Source organism: Westerdykella ornata (genome assembly GCF_010094085.1).
Source record: "Westerdykella ornata strain CBS 379.55 unplaced genomic scaffold EI97scaffold_5, whole genome shotgun sequence".
Lineage (NCBI taxonomy): Eukaryota > Fungi > Ascomycota > Dothideomycetes > Pleosporales > Sporormiaceae > Westerdykella > Westerdykella ornata.
Genome location: NW_022986855.1, coordinates 148,135 through 164,181, shown reverse-complemented (window position 1 = coordinate 164,181; position 16,047 = coordinate 148,135). Strand labels below are relative to the sequence as shown.

Below are 16,047 nucleotides of genomic sequence, written 5' to 3'. Positions count from 1 at the left end.
ACGTGACCCACCTTCGCTGCCGTCCCTAGATAGACCAGGCATCGCGATATCTCTAGCAGGCCATAAGCAAACTCTCCCGTCAAAACAGCTTTTATCCCCTCTCAGCGGACCGGCGGGCATCCTTCCAACAAGCCCCGTCGTATCAAGTCGAGCCCAAGACTCCAGCTTCACCAGGGCCTTGCACTGCGCCGACCCTGCGATCCACGTCACCATTGGTCGCGCCTTCATCTCGCCTCAGCTCCAGGCTCCCGCATCCCACCAGTCGCTGCGGCTCTTAGTATTTGCACGCGTCTGACCGCGCTTCCTTCTCATTGACTCGCGAATTCCTACGCACACCAAGTGTCCCAATCAGCTCCTGTAAACGGCTCTCCGGCGACAAGGCCTACCTGAGACGCCATATCCTTTCTTCCGCACCGAGACTCGATACCGCAGGACGAGTCTGTGCTCCATAGTGGCGTATCTGGGGTAATACTCCCTCCACGCCGGTTCCAAGTCGCGTGTTGTTGGCTTGTTCATGTACCCACAGAAGCCTACAACATCTCCAAGGACGTCTGATATGACAGACTACGCGCAGTACCAGCATGGGCACGCCCCAGCTCACATGCAGAACTATGGCGCCCAAAATCCAGCCGCAAACCCGTCGATAACATCGCCGACCCAGCAACAGATGCATCAATATCAACAAACATCACCCATATTGCCGTCCCAAGGCAACCCCTATCCCCAACCCGGTGGACCCAATCCTCAACATCAGCAGATCAACTATGCGCAACCTGGATATATGCCTCCGGCTATGCACCCTCAACAGTATGGAATGTCGCCCACACAAGCCGCCGCAATGGCTACCGCTGCCGCCGCAGGACCCGGTGCCTATTACGATCAGACCCTACAAGGTCAGATCGGACAAGATCCTCGCGCATCGCCTCGTATGGCCGGAACCCACCTCAAGACGGATGGTCGCGTCGGTCCACGCTCCCCGACCAGCGTGTCGAATCCCATGAGCGCCGGCGGCCTCCCGTCCCAGGTACAGATGGCGGCTGCTCAACAGATGCAACAGCGACGGATGAGCACCCAGATCAGCAGCCCAGCTATGCAACAGCCCCAGCCCGTCATGGGCCATCCGGTTGCTAGACCACCAGGACCTCCCCAGATGGCGCAACCTCCCCAGCCGCACCCGCAGTCTCCCGAAGTCGTTGGCACTACGCAGACGGAGGACACTCCTCTCTACGTGAACGCCAAACAGTTCCATCGGATCCTGAAGCGGAGAATAGCGCGACAAAAGCTCGAAGATGCTCTGAGATTGACTTCCAAGGGTCGTAAACCATACCTGCACGAATCGAGACACAATCACGCCATGCGGCGACCACGCGGGCCCGGTGGCCGCTTCCTGACGGCTGAAGAGGTGGCTGCAATGGAGGCAAAGAAGGAAGCCGACGGCGGCGATGGAAGCAATAAGGAAAACCCCTCCTCCGACGCCAAGCCTGCCGCTAGCAACGCGAGTGCCAATACGGCCGCAAAACGGAAATCCTCGGCGAACCACACCAGCGATACGCCTTCGAACAAGAAGACGAAGACGGGAGGCCCCGTGCAACGGTCGAATACGAGTGAAGAGGATGATGACGACGACGAAGACGAGGGATAGGAGACTTGCTAGTTCCCATCGACCTCTCCACCCCCGTTGGTCCGTCTTTCGGCTCTATTCCACAATCATGTTGAGGCCTTTTGCTTTCTTGCCACCTTTTAATACTCTTACGATGTCCACGAACCGAGTGCTTGATTGCGCTTTCTACTGCTGTCTGCAGGTTACCCAGATTTGGTTTGTGCATCCAAGACCCGCCTGGCACCTGATAGCATGCGCTGTGAACGTCACTCCAACCAAATTGTTATCCATCACACGAAACATGTATCAAGCGACGGGAAATTGGGAAACTCCGGTATACAAATGCATGGGAAGGTTGAGTGGGCAAGGAAAGTGATTGACCCGCCCGAGTCGGCTGGTCCACTTCTCGAGTTGTGTGTTCTTTTGGACATTTACTATGCTTTTACTGGAGGACGGTGTCTCGAACCTTGATGCCAGCCTTCTCGGTACCTCATTGCTGTTGTGTCCCTTTCATGCTCCTCGTTGCCTTTTTCCTCATTTTATATTTCCCTTGGCCTTGCTGAGCGCGGCTCTGCGCGCGCACACACACAGGCATGATTAATCAATACCCACATTCACTGGTTATCGTAGGATATGACTATGAGGACGGAGGGAGGGGTTTGTAAAGCTTTGGAATATTTATTTAGGAGGACGGGGAGGGCTGTCTAGTTTTATCCAACTCTACTCTGGTATCAAGCGTAGAGCGGGGGAAATGGGGAGGGAACTATTGATATCTATTAGAACCTGGGGAGGGCTCCTTCAGCGGAAAAAAATGGAAGATTTTTGAAATGATAGTTGTTCATGTTCATGGTTGGTAGTGTTTGTAGGGTTGTGCGATGTGTATGTTGTAGAGGATGTCTAGCTTGCCTTGTCTTGCCTTGTCTTGCCTTGTCTGTTAGAGGAACTTGTGTTGTTGTTCTCTTTGCCCTATGTTTCTTAGTATGTATACGTTGATTGATTTCCTAAATAGATATGCTTTATCTAATTGCCCTTTTGTTAACTTTTTCCTTCCTTCTTTGCTTCCTTGTTTCCTCCCTTGTTTCCTTCCTTCCTTCCTCCTCCCTTTCCTCCTTCCCTTCCTCCTTTCCTGCCTCCTTTCCTGCCTCCTTTCCTGCCTCCTTTCCTGCCTCCTTGCTACACATGCTTCCCCCCCTCTTAGCTAGAGTAAAAACTACTCTTACCTAAGTAGTTATGTTTATCTTAGATCTAGACGGACAGGGTTTTAGCTCTGCATTATGCAAGGGGAGTCGCTATACTACTACCTACTTACTTACTTATTACTACCTAACGTCTTGCTCTCTTCTGCTCTGCTCGCTTTTTTACTGCCTATAAGATTTTTATGTTGTTTTCTTCTTCTTGCTTCTAGCTTATTTGCTTCTTGTTTCTTGCCTTAATCTGCGATAGTAGAGGTAGAGTAGAGGTAGGAGGGAGTTGTAGCTAGGAAATTTTCAATTACAGCCGCTTACTCTGTTAGTTACTGGGTCGACTTGGTCTACTTGGTTACTTGGGCATGTACCGAGGGAGGGGGGTTGGGGGACTAAGTACCTAGGAACGAACTAGGCAAACTACAATTCTTATTTTATTTATCCCCCTCACCTCATTGATACCTGAGCCCCAACCTTCGAACCGTAGTTACCCAAAAAGTACGTTAAGCTACCTTTTGCCCTTGTACCCACTTCCCTTACCCCATTACGCTTGTAACATGATCTATTCTCCTACAACAAAAGGCACATAAACAGCACCTTTTGCAGATTCGCGTCTACCGAAATTTCGCCTCACTTACTACTATGTACCTATGGGACAACAAAAGATTAGAAGAAGGTGAACGAATTACGCGGAACAATCACACATCTTTTCCACTATTGATTATACTCCTAAAACTACAGCAGCCGTGTGTTTCAGGGAATGAAGGCGAAGCATCAGAGCAGTACCGTTTCGTATTCACGCATTTGCATCAGTGAACCATCAACCCTTGTACTATCTCACACCGCAAGTGCACCGCGTCAACGACACAGACATTCAACCCCTCTTCAACACCTTTCCCTCGAAATGTCAAAAAAGCGAGCAAGAAAGAACAAGGAGACATCAAGGTACTTCTCCCCCGTACTGCAGGAGACGAAGAAGCTGGGGTTCTGACGCACGAGGACGTACAAAGCACCGGGACAGTAGCAACGGGGAAAGTCAAAATCCCCGCCCCGCCGTCATTGAACTCTCCACCGCACCAACCCAAGTAAGACTCAGCGGCAATGGACATCTCCTCGGGCCCTTGTCTAATAATAAGTGGCCCCGGCCTCAGGTACATGTCAATACTGTGAGGTGATACTGCACTGGGTGCCAGCGCGGTTAGACAATGATCAACGATTCGATGACTCATATGCAACTTCGAGGCGTATGTTGAGGCGAACCAGTCCACTGTGAATACGTTTTCTTTGAATAACAGCAGCAGGCCGGCTAGAAATAGCCCTCAATGTACGTCCGCGGCGTCTTACCCAGTATTCCATTCCATCTGATGTTTGGGACATGGACGCCACATATCGGTTCACTCGAACAAAAGCGAAACCGAACGTCTCTGCGGGGCACTGCAGCGCCCAGCTCTCGGAAGAAGACAACCGCCGTCCGCAAGAAGGAATTCCGACGGTGGACTTATCGCGCTTGAAGGCGTGAAATCTTGCGGAGAGCGCATAAGCGAGATCAGGCCATTGGATGTCTTGCAGTCGGTAACTTTGTGGTGTAACAACCAATAAGGGATCCGCATAGGTGTTGGAATCCTGGTCGGCGGGAGGAACGGGCTGGAATTTGACAACATGCTCGCGTGGCTTTTGTATTGTATGCGTCTACGAGGCGGGGATGGCGTCTGATGCAGCAAGTTTGCTGTCTGGCGGCTAGAGGACATGGCAGAATCGTTGAGAAAGGACATACCACTTGATCTCTGACAAGGCGACAGCAGAACGTGCCGTGGAAGCGCGCTCCTTTGAATTCACCTGCATGTTAGCTTGAACCCCCTGCATACAGGTGCATTCAAGGTCGAAAGTCGCCCTACTGACCGTGACACAAACCCTGACCAGTAGAGAAAGAGCATACAAGTCGCAACATGTCGTCGTATGCAAGCAGTGTCGCCCGCATGCATTGCTCGTATTCGGCCGTAGTGGGTGATCAGAAAGGGTACCAGCCGAACTGTCTTGGAGAGAAGGGATGGCAGTGCGAGAACCAGAGAGACGTAATAAAGGCCGGATAAGCGCAACGACGCGTTTTCAAACGTCTCACAAAAGTGAAACTCCTCAACAAAACCGTTGGGCATGAGCCTCGTCGTAAACCAACCTCAGTCCTATATCGTCGGTCACTAGCATTGCGCTTTCTTCAGGTTGTTATCTGCAACAACGCCTCATCCGATTGACGATGGGCGGTCGGGATGTCTACCGCGCTTCCTTCACCGCTTTTCTCGGTAGGTATGCAGTGACGTTGCAATCTCGCGGGCCGATCGCGGACGGGTCCTGCTCTGTCGGGTGCGCGCGGGAGGAGGAAGTGTTCCCACCAGTGTTTGTATGGACCTGGCGAACCCCGGTTGGGCACACGTGCGGCTCCACTTCCGGCGTATTTCTTCTGACGAACATGGGTAACACCGTTGGTGGCGTAAGAGTGTTAGGCGGTTGGTGCTTGTGCCCATATTGCTCAAGATTGACAGCTAGTAAGGCTCGTAGAAGACGGAGAGAGACAAGAGAATGTATATGACATTCCTCAGAGAGTTCGGCGTCCGCAAAGGCGATAACCAATATAGCTTCTACGTGATGGAATGGATTCGGACGACGAAATAGGTGGAGGCGCGCTCTACTCGTCGGATGGCAGTCCAAGGGGAACCCTCAGCACGGGGTGCTGGAATCTGAAGTTCACGGCATGATATCGGGCGCGTCTAGAAAGTCCAAGAAGGCCGTGAAGGATCATTGGGCACACTGAGCGAAGGCGCTTACCACGCTGCTGATGAAACACCCCAAACCAGGTATCGGCCGTTGATGCTTCGCTTTGATGTAGATGAGGTGGGCCGATCAACGTGTACAAGGTTTCGACGGTTGGTTGGAGGTGTTACTGGCAGCTCACAAGGCTGCGACATACAGAGTGGACAGAAATCCAGCAGCAATATCTGTGGATACGCTTGGACGGGAAGGGATGCTGAACAGACTTCAAAGCGAAACCGAGCAGAATCGAACTTATTGTGTTTCTTTTTCCCATCATGTCGTTATTGCTAATGGAATCTTGCCGGTTTGTGCTGAAGGGAGCCCGAAGAGCGGGTTACCGCTGCCCAGCATTGCTGTGCCTCAAGCGCGCATACGCCAGTTATATAGTCTTTAGGGGCTGAAACGACGCCGCCCCGCAAGTCAGTGGTTACGTACGGCTCATGGCGTTATTCCTCAGGACATCCCTCTGCTGGTTGAGGTGGTGGGATATCGGGGGACAGGGGTGGGCAGGTCACGAAGATGTCCTTGTGTGTTATGGTGGGCAGGCTCAGCCTGCGTTCCCGGTGTGAGTTTTCTCCAGCGACTTTCTCTTTGGATGGCATGGAAGGCTCGCTTCGTCTCGCGCTACTCCATTGGCTCCAAAGACGACAGTGACCGTAGGTCCCATGTACACCTTGGAAGAGCAGATGTCTGCGACCCATCTTTTATGCCTGTGAACCATTCCCCCGCCTAGGGTGACTTGCTTCACGCATGTTGAGTCGAATTGATCTGGGAAAGTGGTTGCGTTCCAAGCTCGAGCTCGATCCCGAGGAACCACAGGCACCCACGCTCAACGAGGCATTTGCTGTGCCTCTCCTGGGCGTCTGACCAAGAAGCCCACATGACGGATACGCGACACACAGGACGCCATCCTCCAAACTTTGGCGGTCTGCAAGCCATACGTGGTTGGTACGTTGGCATTCGCAAACTGGTGCAGTGCTCCTGCTCCGCGCTTCCGGTGCAGTGCCAGGAAGTCGGTGCCCACAAAACCTGACAGCCTCAAACCCTAGACAGCCTTATTTGCTCATGCGTCGACTCCGATTCCGCTCGAAGCTGGTGGTCGCACGCGCAAGCCAGTCGTGACCCTTGTCCCAGCGGTATCGAGAGGCAGGGCTACAACTCCCCCGGCGTCAGGGTACTGGTAGAGTGACAGATCCGCATTGGAGATAACGCACGGATGCAACTGGGAAGGCCCTCTGCAGCATTTTCGGTTTTCCGTTCATCAACGTCCACGACGTGACTCGGCAAGAGGCCAATGGAGAACCGAAAGCACAGCCCCGGGGAATGCGTCGCCGTTCGATGAGTCCTAAGAAACGTCCAGGGTGGGTGGATTCCTCTTCCTGAAACAGTTACCCTGCATATCTTTGCATCTTCCCACAGTGTGTCCCACAACAGCGGCTAGTAGATGTTCTCAAGATTCTTAAACGGCTAAGCAGATATATCCGTTCATTCGTCTTGCTTTCTCGCCGTTCTGAGATCCCAAGCCGGTCTTTCTAGCCTTCCATCGCCGCGCCTGAATACCATCGACGTTGGGAGACGGTCCGCCTGAGAGTCCACCGCGGGAGCTTCGTATGACACCGGTATTCCGACTCGTGTTTCGAACCAACTGAACGTTTAAACGGGAGTCGCCGCGCAAGCAAACACGAGACGGCCACAAAACGGGGAAAAAGATCACAAACGTTAGCCAGGAAGGTTGGCCTTGCGCCACAAAGAGAAGATGTATGTGGAAACGCCCTCTCACGGAGTTGTTGGCTGAATTCGCTAATATCATGGAGACGAGTGTCCAGGAAAGCCCGATTCGAAGCTATGGCGGATGGTAATCTACCCGGTTACAACACGAACTTCAACGTGAGACGGGAGTACGAGGTCGATCCGTCGGCAGGATATAGCCAGCCACAATATGGACCGAATGGGTATTCGTCGAGTGAGACGCCCCATTACCACCAAAACACTGCAAGCCCCTCAGCGAGAAATGTGCCGCAAAGTATTCCTTTTTTTCCAGCGCCAGCGTCGTCCGACGTGAACTCAGCATGGCAATACCAGAACTTTGGCGTTCCAGCATACGGGCCTGACTCGCATCATTTCGTCCCAACAGCCACAGTGCCATACGCGAATGTGCCGCAATACCCGAGTGTATTTGGCTTACGGTGCGTATCTTTCAGATGACCTGTCGTTCCCAGGCTATGTGTTGACTCCTTAGGTTTCGGCAAGAGGGCCACATCTCCGCCGACCATGTGAATCAATATGCTGCCTCGATACATTCCCAACCGAATGCAAATGCGCCTTTCCGGCATCACCCGAGTACTGAGTGAGAAGACAACGGCATGTTCGCCTGAGACGAGCCACTGATCATGTGCCTAGTGACGAGAATAGAGAAACAGCTATGGGCGCCTTGACGCCCATAGAGACAACACCTAGGAGAACTGCCGGTAGGGGAATGACTTCACCTTCCCCATCTTTTCAACTTCGAGAGCCGCCCGGACAACAAGTTGCCTGCCAGTGGTGCGGAAAGATCCTGACGGGCCCTCATGCGCCGGGAAACCTCACCCGGCATCAGAAGAGTAAGGAGTGTGTGTCAGATCGCCAACGGAAGGAGTACACATGTTCTGTTGAGGGGTGTGGAAGGAAATACGCACGGTCCGACGGACTCCGCAATCACGAGCGGAAAGTGCACAACGCCCCAGGACCAGCACGGCGGAACGTACCCGAGAGTCCTTTCAGAACTGACAGCAACTCCGGCTATGTGGGACACAGATTGGACGATCATCCCCCAGGCTGGCCTGACTTATGAACCCATGGCGGCCGGCACCTAGGTTGCATGTTCCTCTCGCGATCGCGATCCCGTCCGTGTCCACTTTCGGCCTGGGGCCACTGCAACAGTGTACATTCATCTCAGGAAGAGCAGTTAGAAAGGATAATAAGTCCCATTGTTTGCGTCTGTTCGGTATGGGCGTCAATGGACGCGGTCTTGGCAGGCATTCGAGGGAAGCGTAGTGGGACTGGTAAGAGAAGAGCGGCCAGTCGTTGCAGCTGTTGCATTAAGATGTGAGGTTTTTGGCGTTGGGTTCTTTATTGACATCAGTTTCTTCTGCTTCCTTCACAATGGCATTTCCTCACCTCCAGCCTGATGTGCTTGTGTCTGCGCCTCGCTCCTCGCCTTCTCCAACATGGGATTAGAAAGGATATGAGATCATTAGCTGCCGCAGCCGACCGTCACGATGCGAGGACGTGCAAGAGACGTTAGTGTAAAGAGGAGAGGCATTGTGGTTATGGAAAGAAGGTGGAGGTTGAAACAGAGTGTGCGGAGGCGGGTCTTGGGCTACACCTGGGAAGGCCTAGTCTCCACTTGTGGTCAGGGGAAGGCACGCTAACAAATGCATCTGCACTGGGGTGTCGGACCCCTGCCTTCATGTTGCTTCCCCAGGCCCATTGGAGGCTTCTCTCGTGGATGGCAGTCTTGCAGAATGTGTCGTGACCTCAGAAACGGATACGTGCCGATAGAGGTGACACGGGGTTATCCTTTGCCGCTATTAATAACCTTGGAAGATCAGCCGATCCATCTATACACAAGGCGGTCGAACTCAATGCCGGCGTCTCGCAGGCACTCCTTCACGTTCGTCATGGCAATAAGTCAACATAAATGGTGAAGGAGAAAGGTAAGATGTATTAATATACAAGTTGGCCGGTCGTGCTATGCCCACGCCTTGGATCGTACTGCAGCACCGTGTAGCTGCTGATCTTAAAAAGGGATGGCATATATGAATCAATCACCTTTCCTCTCATACTACCCATTTACCGTCTACGGACACGTAGTTCCCCTTCGGTCTCTATTACACTAATGTCCTGTCATGAAGGGCCCGAAGATCGGTCACCACATCCACGTTCTTGTCCAGCCTAGCCGGTTTATCTCCCCCATACAAGCAACATTGACGGAATGCACCGCCTGTCTTCCCAAGAAGGGTTCGTAACAGTCGTGGCCAAGAGCAGAAACAAGAGCCCATAGACGTATATCTGCAAAGTCAGAGCTATCTATATCCCAGAGATTCCGTGACTGAGGTGTGGGCCATTTCAACCAATGATATTGATTCCGCTCCTGCATAGATGTTATGCAGGCCAACTGCACGTGTCCGGGAGTTAGCAAAATTCTCCGATATCCTAACGGCTGACCCACATGGTCCTTCTGATGCGCGATGATGGACATGGCAAAAGAAACATAGCGCAAGGCCGTAAACAGAGCCTTGGAAGTATATGCCCCAAATCGCGAGAGCTGTCACCGCTCACAAGAATCTGCGCTGTCGGCGCCATCCCAATGATAGATTGCATTTGGTCTGGTAGGACATGGAGGTGTCACAGACAACGCTGCATTTGAGTTTTGTGCTAGCTTACGCAATTATCCTCGTTGAGAGGAGGTCGCAAAGGACCTGGTATCAGAACATTACCCCAACAAGCCATTTCTAGAGAAATCTGTTCCCAGAGTAAAAGAGAAAATTGGAAAAAGGCGGACCGAGTTTTTTCGAAAATTGACGAGACGAGCAAAGAGATCCAAATAAATGACTGAGCCCCTGGCAGTCCCATGCACAAAACCAAGGCCTAAGCATCACAGTGTAGGTTTGAGAGTAAACGAAATCGTCTGCGCGCACGACGCGAAATCTGTGTCAGAGCGGACACAATCGTTGGGAGATATCATTAGCAGAGATGGGAAAGTTCAAAGACTGGTTACTCTTCCGCCGGCAATGCCTGACCTCCGCGGTCTCAGGTTGATCACCGACTCAAGCTCTTTCAGCATATTAGTGTTCGCCTCTCGTTGCTCCCGTAAATAAGCCTGCCGTGCCTGATCCTCCTGGATCTTCTGCATCCGCTCCTCGCGGGTCATGGTAGCGCGGCCACGTGCCTTGGGTATTGCAATAGCCTCGAATACCTCATTGTCTGAATTGTTACCTTCCATACTCGAAGGTGAAGACTGTCGGGGGCTATGAAGCTCGCCATTCAGGGCCCGAAGAGCGTCCGCTGGACTCCCCTCATCAACCGCGGTAAGCCCCCCAAGACTGGGCACAGGAGAGCGTAACCCACTGGAAGCCTGGGAGACTCTACGTTCATGCCGGTCGATGTTCACAGCAAGCGCATTCTTACCAGTCTCCCATGCTTGCAGCAGGCTCTTGAGATCGGCTCCAACCGACTCGTACTGGGCCATGAGATGGGCACCTAAGTCCGTTACATCTTCGGATTCTTCTAAGATCTTATTCGACTCCTCCCGCAGAATTTGCATCTTCGCCTGAAGGCCACGGATGCCTTGAGACAAAGTTCCCAGCTTGCGAACGGAGTTGCGTAGCCGTTCTCGGCCTGGTGTGGGCTGGGCCCGTTTGGGTGAGGGCAACACAAACTGTTCATCCTCCCCTAATATGCGATTGATCTTTTCGCTCCATGTACCTGCTGCCGCTGCCACGAACGACATTGAGTCTACTGTCAAACCCCATCGTGCAAAGTCCGGCTTTCCTCCATCGGCCTCTAATGCCAGAAGAGAGCATAGATACACTCGCCGTAGGGTCGAAAGCCGATACTGTAGGGTGCGAAGAGCCTTGAGTGTTTCTGCATCTTCGAACTCTGAATCCGAATAGCCAAGAGATGCCTCCTGCAGATCTGGGTTGGTAATTTCGTAAACGTCAAGGAATTTCTCCAGGTCATCCTCTTGAACGAGTGGTTTCAGGGACTCGCACTGAGAAAGGAGAATCGGCATGATCTCAGAAAACGCCGTCCTCAAGCTGCGCCGCAGGCGTTGGCAGCGGCGAGTTTGGCCTTGCTCTTCTAAGCGGGATATCGGAGGCAGAGGACTGCTACTACAGACGTATGAGTTAGCCGACCTTCAACAAATGAATGAGGACTGACAGTCTATAACCCCTTGAAACTAGCTCGACCTCTTGAATCAATGCTAAAGCAGAGGATGACGAAGATTCGAACGCCTGCAGATTGGTAACTAGCGCCGATACCCCTTGCACAGCTTGTTGGCGTAGGTATTGCAGCCATTGGCGACGGACGTAGCCATAACACAGAGCAGCAACAGCTGCGAAGATGAATATGACTAGGGTTGTTCTCCCTCTACTCAACCCATTCGGCCGACTGCGAGACCAGTGAATAAGCCAAACAAGTGTGAACGCGGTCGCAGCAGTTATAGCAGCACCAGTTACACTGATACTACCATCCCTGAATGGATGTGGTGGATTTGTCGCATCGGAGGCGAAGCTTGGAAGTGTCGAAGCGCGTAGGCCGCTCTGCTCGTTCAGGAGCTGGGAAGCGACAATAAGGTATCTGAAATGTTCGAGAAAACGTCGATTATCCGCCTTTCCGAGTCGGGAGTTCACCGCTTTCTGAGTCCCATATTAGCATTCCAACGCTTTACATGGCCTTCTCGCATATAAAACATACTGAGCACGCGCTATGTATGCGCGCAATGGGCCCGTTCGAGGTGGAGGGTATCTTCAGGGGTCGGGGCAATCGACCTCGTATCCTGTTTTGTAGGGTCGACGGACCCAGTGGCGCGAAGCTTCGTGTATTCGACGGAGGCGATGCGGACAGTGGTGCTGAGGAAGAGAGTTCGAGGTCACCTTGACCTTCCCCTGGCGTACCGGTCAGCACACAAGGCATAGCGAGCAGGCACAGGTATAGCATGCCTTCCAGGAATTGAGCGATGGGAGAATCGTCCAAGATTACAGTCTCCATCCGCTCTCATGTTGTAACGTCCCCTGGTTGGGACGCTGGCAGGACGGTGAGTACGTCCGCCGAGGGCGTGGAATATCCGCCTAGCCAACTATATGGTCCTCGGTGGGGAGGAATGAGGTAGTGAGAAAGTAAGGAGGCTACCACGGCTTTGTTTCGTCGGTGGAAAGAGTGAATGTAGGAGGCGACGTAAGTGTTGAGCGCATGATTGTCGTTGTGTTGGGGTCACCAGGGTCATAGAGCGGAGATTATCCGCCCTTTGGGAGAGCCGCCGCCTTGGCAGGCGTTGAGACCTACACATTCCATGTCTGCTAAAAGAGGTCATGCTGTAAGCAGAGCAACACTTCAATTCGAGGAGGAAAGGTTGAGATCATATCATCGCCGTATGATGCATGTTGCAGGCCGCCCGCACCTGGTGCCCGCTAGCTAGCTACTCGTCGGACCCGCTTCGCCGAGGCTTCTTTCCACCACCTACATAGGTGCCTGTACCGCGCAAGTGACAGCAAAATTAGAATTGAGCTTCGTTCTGTAAGATGTAGTCTCTGATTCCAATGCGCCGGAGAAACTAAGCGGCGAAAGTGGCTTTTATTCGGCCAAAGTTCTGAGCCCGCTTACTGAATCTATGGTAAATATAGACAGAAATGTTTCAATTTAGTCAGCCAACGAAAGCTCTTGACCGGATTGTGCACTCCTTTATGCAGTAGAAATAATAGACATATTCCTCCACGGGCAGCATGGTCTGCTAGCTAAACAGAGTTAACCTATGAGACTGTCTACTTGTACTAAGCCACGGTTAAAGTCCGATAGAATCGTTTCACAAAAGCCTTACCATTTTACAGGTGTACGGCCACTTCCACTCGCTCACATACAACTGAACGGGGTCCTGAAGATTCGCCCTTGTGTGCCTCATGAGGATGTATTGAAATGAAGGGGTGAGGTTGAGGACGCTCGGACCAACTACCGATTATGGAGTTCAGCCAAGCCGAGCTTGTTTTAACCTCCACTTACCTGGGTACACTACCCCACGGCATCACGGAGACTATCCTGAGTCACCTTAGCCTTTGAACCGCGAGATACGGCTTCTGGCAAGAATAAATTAAAGTCGACACCATGAATGAGGAACGGGAACTAGTGATCAATCCTGTCGTACAGACCAGTGTCCAGCACAATACCCAGGTATGTCTTTGGGGTGCAACTGCTTCCCCTGGACCCGACCGACATCGTTCAAGAGAGATCACTAACCGTCGCTCAAGGTAGTTTCCAACATACGTAACTTGACCGCATCGCTATTTGGCGTCGCTGCCGGCACCCTCGGTCTGGAGTCCTACCCTGGCTTTGTATTCTATCTTGTTGGGACCTTGATCGTATCGCTCCTCATCTTCGTCTTCCGCGCTGAGGGCAAACCATCGGAATACTTCCATCGGCCACTGGGGGATCTCTGGGGAGGCGAGGTTTTCGGAGGACTGAGCAGCTTTGTTCTGACCTGGACACTGTTTTATGGGCTGGTACGCGCTTGAGATTGGGTTCAAATAGGAGGAAGCTCTCGAATGTGCTCATTAGGAGGCTGGGATCCTTTACCGTGTGGTCTGACCCTTCTCACCTGTTGCGGGCACCAGACCGGAAGCAAGGCCACTAAACTTGAGGAGATGGACCATGAGGCCCGAACCGACGACTTTGTCGGATCTACCTCCAGCTGCTGGACAGCCTGCCGGACGCTTCAAAAGCTCCACTAGCTACGCTCAGGGCATTGGGAAACCTCGGAACTACGAAGGGTGGTGAAAGAGGGTGCGATGACGGCAGTGCCGTGCTCTCCTCTTCGTGTCGCATCGTTCTACTCTTATCACGACCATATATGATTTCTTTGATACCCGCAAAATGTCTATGCAGGTACACTAAGAATGCGGAAATGGCAGCGTTCTATGCACAACAAATCTCCAGACATGCATTTTCTTCCACCAGACTCACCGCTATCGAATGGTCTGTTTACGGGCACAGAGAATACTTAGAAATCTACCATCAATCACTACTCGCTTCCCAAAGCGCAATCCTTGTGGCTGTCACAGAGTTTCCAGCCACAAACCCTGTCTTGGCGCGAGACTTGTCCGTGCGTAATTGCCTTCTTAGTCATAAACGCGTCTTGTCGCGTGGCAGCGCGCCTCCCACCACGAAACTCTTTCTTGACATCGTCAATTCACTACTACAAACCTCCACTTCGCCGTTCTCACATAACTCATTCCTCTACCTCTCTGCCGCTACTCTCCGCTTCTACCCCTCTACTTCGCAGATATTCAATAGTATGTATCTTCCAACTTCAAAAGTTGCGTTGGCAATACTGACTTTCCCAGTGCTTGAAGCACGCCTAGAGCAAGCGAGCATCCTCAAGAAGGTCGGACAATAACGAATAGCCTTACTGACTAGCATTAACTCTTCGATAGGTGGTCGAAGCTATCAAGGACCTCGTCCAGGATTGCAACTTCGACTGCAATGACTCCGGGATTGCGTTGCAGGCTATGGACAACTCACACGTTGCACTCGTCTCAATGCTGCTGAGGTCCGATGCCTTCTCCCCTTTCCGATGCGACCGCAACATCGCCCTTGGTATCAACCTTGGATCGCTCACAAAGGTCCTTCGCGCATGTCAAACCGACGATATCCTCACATTGAAAGCTGAGGATGCCCCGGATGTCGTAAACCTAGTGTTTGAGAACAAGGAATCGGATAGGATCAGCGAGTACGATATCAAGCTCATGGACATTGACCAAGAGCATCTTGGTATCCCGGAGACGGAGTATGCGGCAACTGTCACAATGCCTGCTGCAGAGTTCCAGCGGATCTGCCGCGATCTTAACGCTATCTCTGAATCCGGTATGTGTATACAATGCTGCTTTCGCCTACACTCGCTGACAGCTACATATAGTTTCGATTGAATGCACAAAGGAAGGCGTTACATTCAAGTGCTCAGGCGACATCGGCTCAGGGTCCATCCAGCTGCGAGGCCACAGCGATGTCGAGAAGCCGGAGAACAACGTTGACATCGACCTTACGGAGCCCGTGTCGCTCACTTTCTCTCTCAAATACCTCGTCAACTTCTGCAAGGCAAGTGGTTTGTCTGCGCAGGTCAAGTTGTGCCTGTCGAACGAGGTGCCCTTGCTGGTCGAGTACTCCCTACAAGACAACAGCAACAGCTATCTGAGATTCTACCTCGCTCCCAAGGTAAGCTATCACGTCCTTCACAAAAGAACCACGTTAACGCTCTACAGATTGGGGATGAGGAATGAGCAATGGATGTTGCATCTTATGTATGAGGCCTTAGACTGTTTGTCTTTTCGGATACACGTCTGTCATCACAATATGTAATATCCTTCGTCTGCATCAGCGTTCGGTCGGTTCATGTATGATGTTCGGTGCGTTGAGGTGTGCCGCTTCTGGCACAGTTCCAAGGTTAGTTATGGACCTCGCATGCCTCGGCGCGAGGGGCACCGGACCGGGATGCCCCGCCGACGTCAGCGCGTCGGACGATCGATTACAGTGATGGAAAATTCAAGAATACACAACTCCATTGTCACCCGTGTTTAACTATCCGTCCGTTTGTGAAGTTCCTATATTTTGGACTGCTCATTCGCTTCCAGTCGATGGTGTCCGACATGATAGTGCCCGAAACCCGGGTTCTTGCTATCGCCAGCCATGTAAGAGTCATGCGAGCGAAAT

The 16,047-nt window shown here is 52.3% G+C and overlaps 5 protein-coding genes across 5 annotated transcripts; 4 read left to right on the top strand and 1 right to left on the bottom strand.

The window, feature by feature from the left end:
- Positions 1 to 1,150: 1,150 nt before the first annotated feature.
- On the top strand, positions 1,151 to 1,642 carry EI97DRAFT_373299 (uncharacterized protein; the record flags this gene model as incomplete). The annotated part of the gene is made up of 1 exon (XM_033795395.1): positions 1,151 to 1,642. One exon carries the CDS (start codon positions 1,151 to 1,153, stop codon positions 1,640 to 1,642), a length of 492 nt encoding a protein of 163 aa, XP_033655688.1.
- A 6,025-nt stretch (positions 1,643 to 7,667) lies between these two features.
- EI97DRAFT_431407 (uncharacterized protein) lies at positions 7,668 to 8,911 on the top strand. The gene is made up of 2 exons (XM_033797927.1): positions 7,668 to 7,775; positions 7,829 to 8,911. The coding sequence occupies exon 2, from the start codon at positions 8,012 to 8,014 to the stop codon at positions 8,417 to 8,419; it is 408 nt and encodes a 135-aa protein (XP_033655687.1). The 5' UTR covers positions 7,668 to 7,775; positions 7,829 to 8,011; the 3' UTR covers positions 8,420 to 8,911.
- A 1,422-nt stretch (positions 8,912 to 10,333) lies between these two features.
- On the bottom strand, positions 10,334 to 12,342 carry EI97DRAFT_448878 (uncharacterized protein; the record flags this gene model as incomplete). Its single annotated transcript, XM_033800184.1, has 4 exons — positions 10,334 to 11,462; positions 11,512 to 11,990; positions 12,049 to 12,239; positions 12,294 to 12,342. 4 exons carry the CDS (start codon positions 12,340 to 12,342, stop codon positions 10,334 to 10,336), a joined length of 1,848 nt encoding a protein of 615 aa, XP_033655686.1.
- A 1,107-nt stretch (positions 12,343 to 13,449) lies between these two features.
- EI97DRAFT_373639 (uncharacterized protein) lies at positions 13,450 to 13,856 on the top strand (the record flags this gene model as incomplete). Its single annotated transcript, XM_033795407.1, has 2 exons — positions 13,450 to 13,515; positions 13,593 to 13,856. The coding sequence occupies 2 exons, from the start codon at positions 13,450 to 13,452 to the stop codon at positions 13,854 to 13,856; spliced, it is 330 nt and encodes a 109-aa protein (XP_033655685.1).
- A 638-nt stretch (positions 13,857 to 14,494) lies between these two features.
- EI97DRAFT_246237 (proliferating cell nuclear antigen) lies at positions 14,495 to 15,937 on the top strand. The gene is made up of 5 exons (XM_033794101.1): positions 14,495 to 14,633; positions 14,685 to 14,725; positions 14,775 to 15,204; positions 15,257 to 15,552; positions 15,600 to 15,937. Coding segments are annotated over exons 1-5 (786 nt in total). The 5' UTR covers positions 14,495 to 14,632; the 3' UTR covers positions 15,618 to 15,937.
- The last annotated feature ends 110 nt before the right edge of the window (positions 15,938 to 16,047 follow it).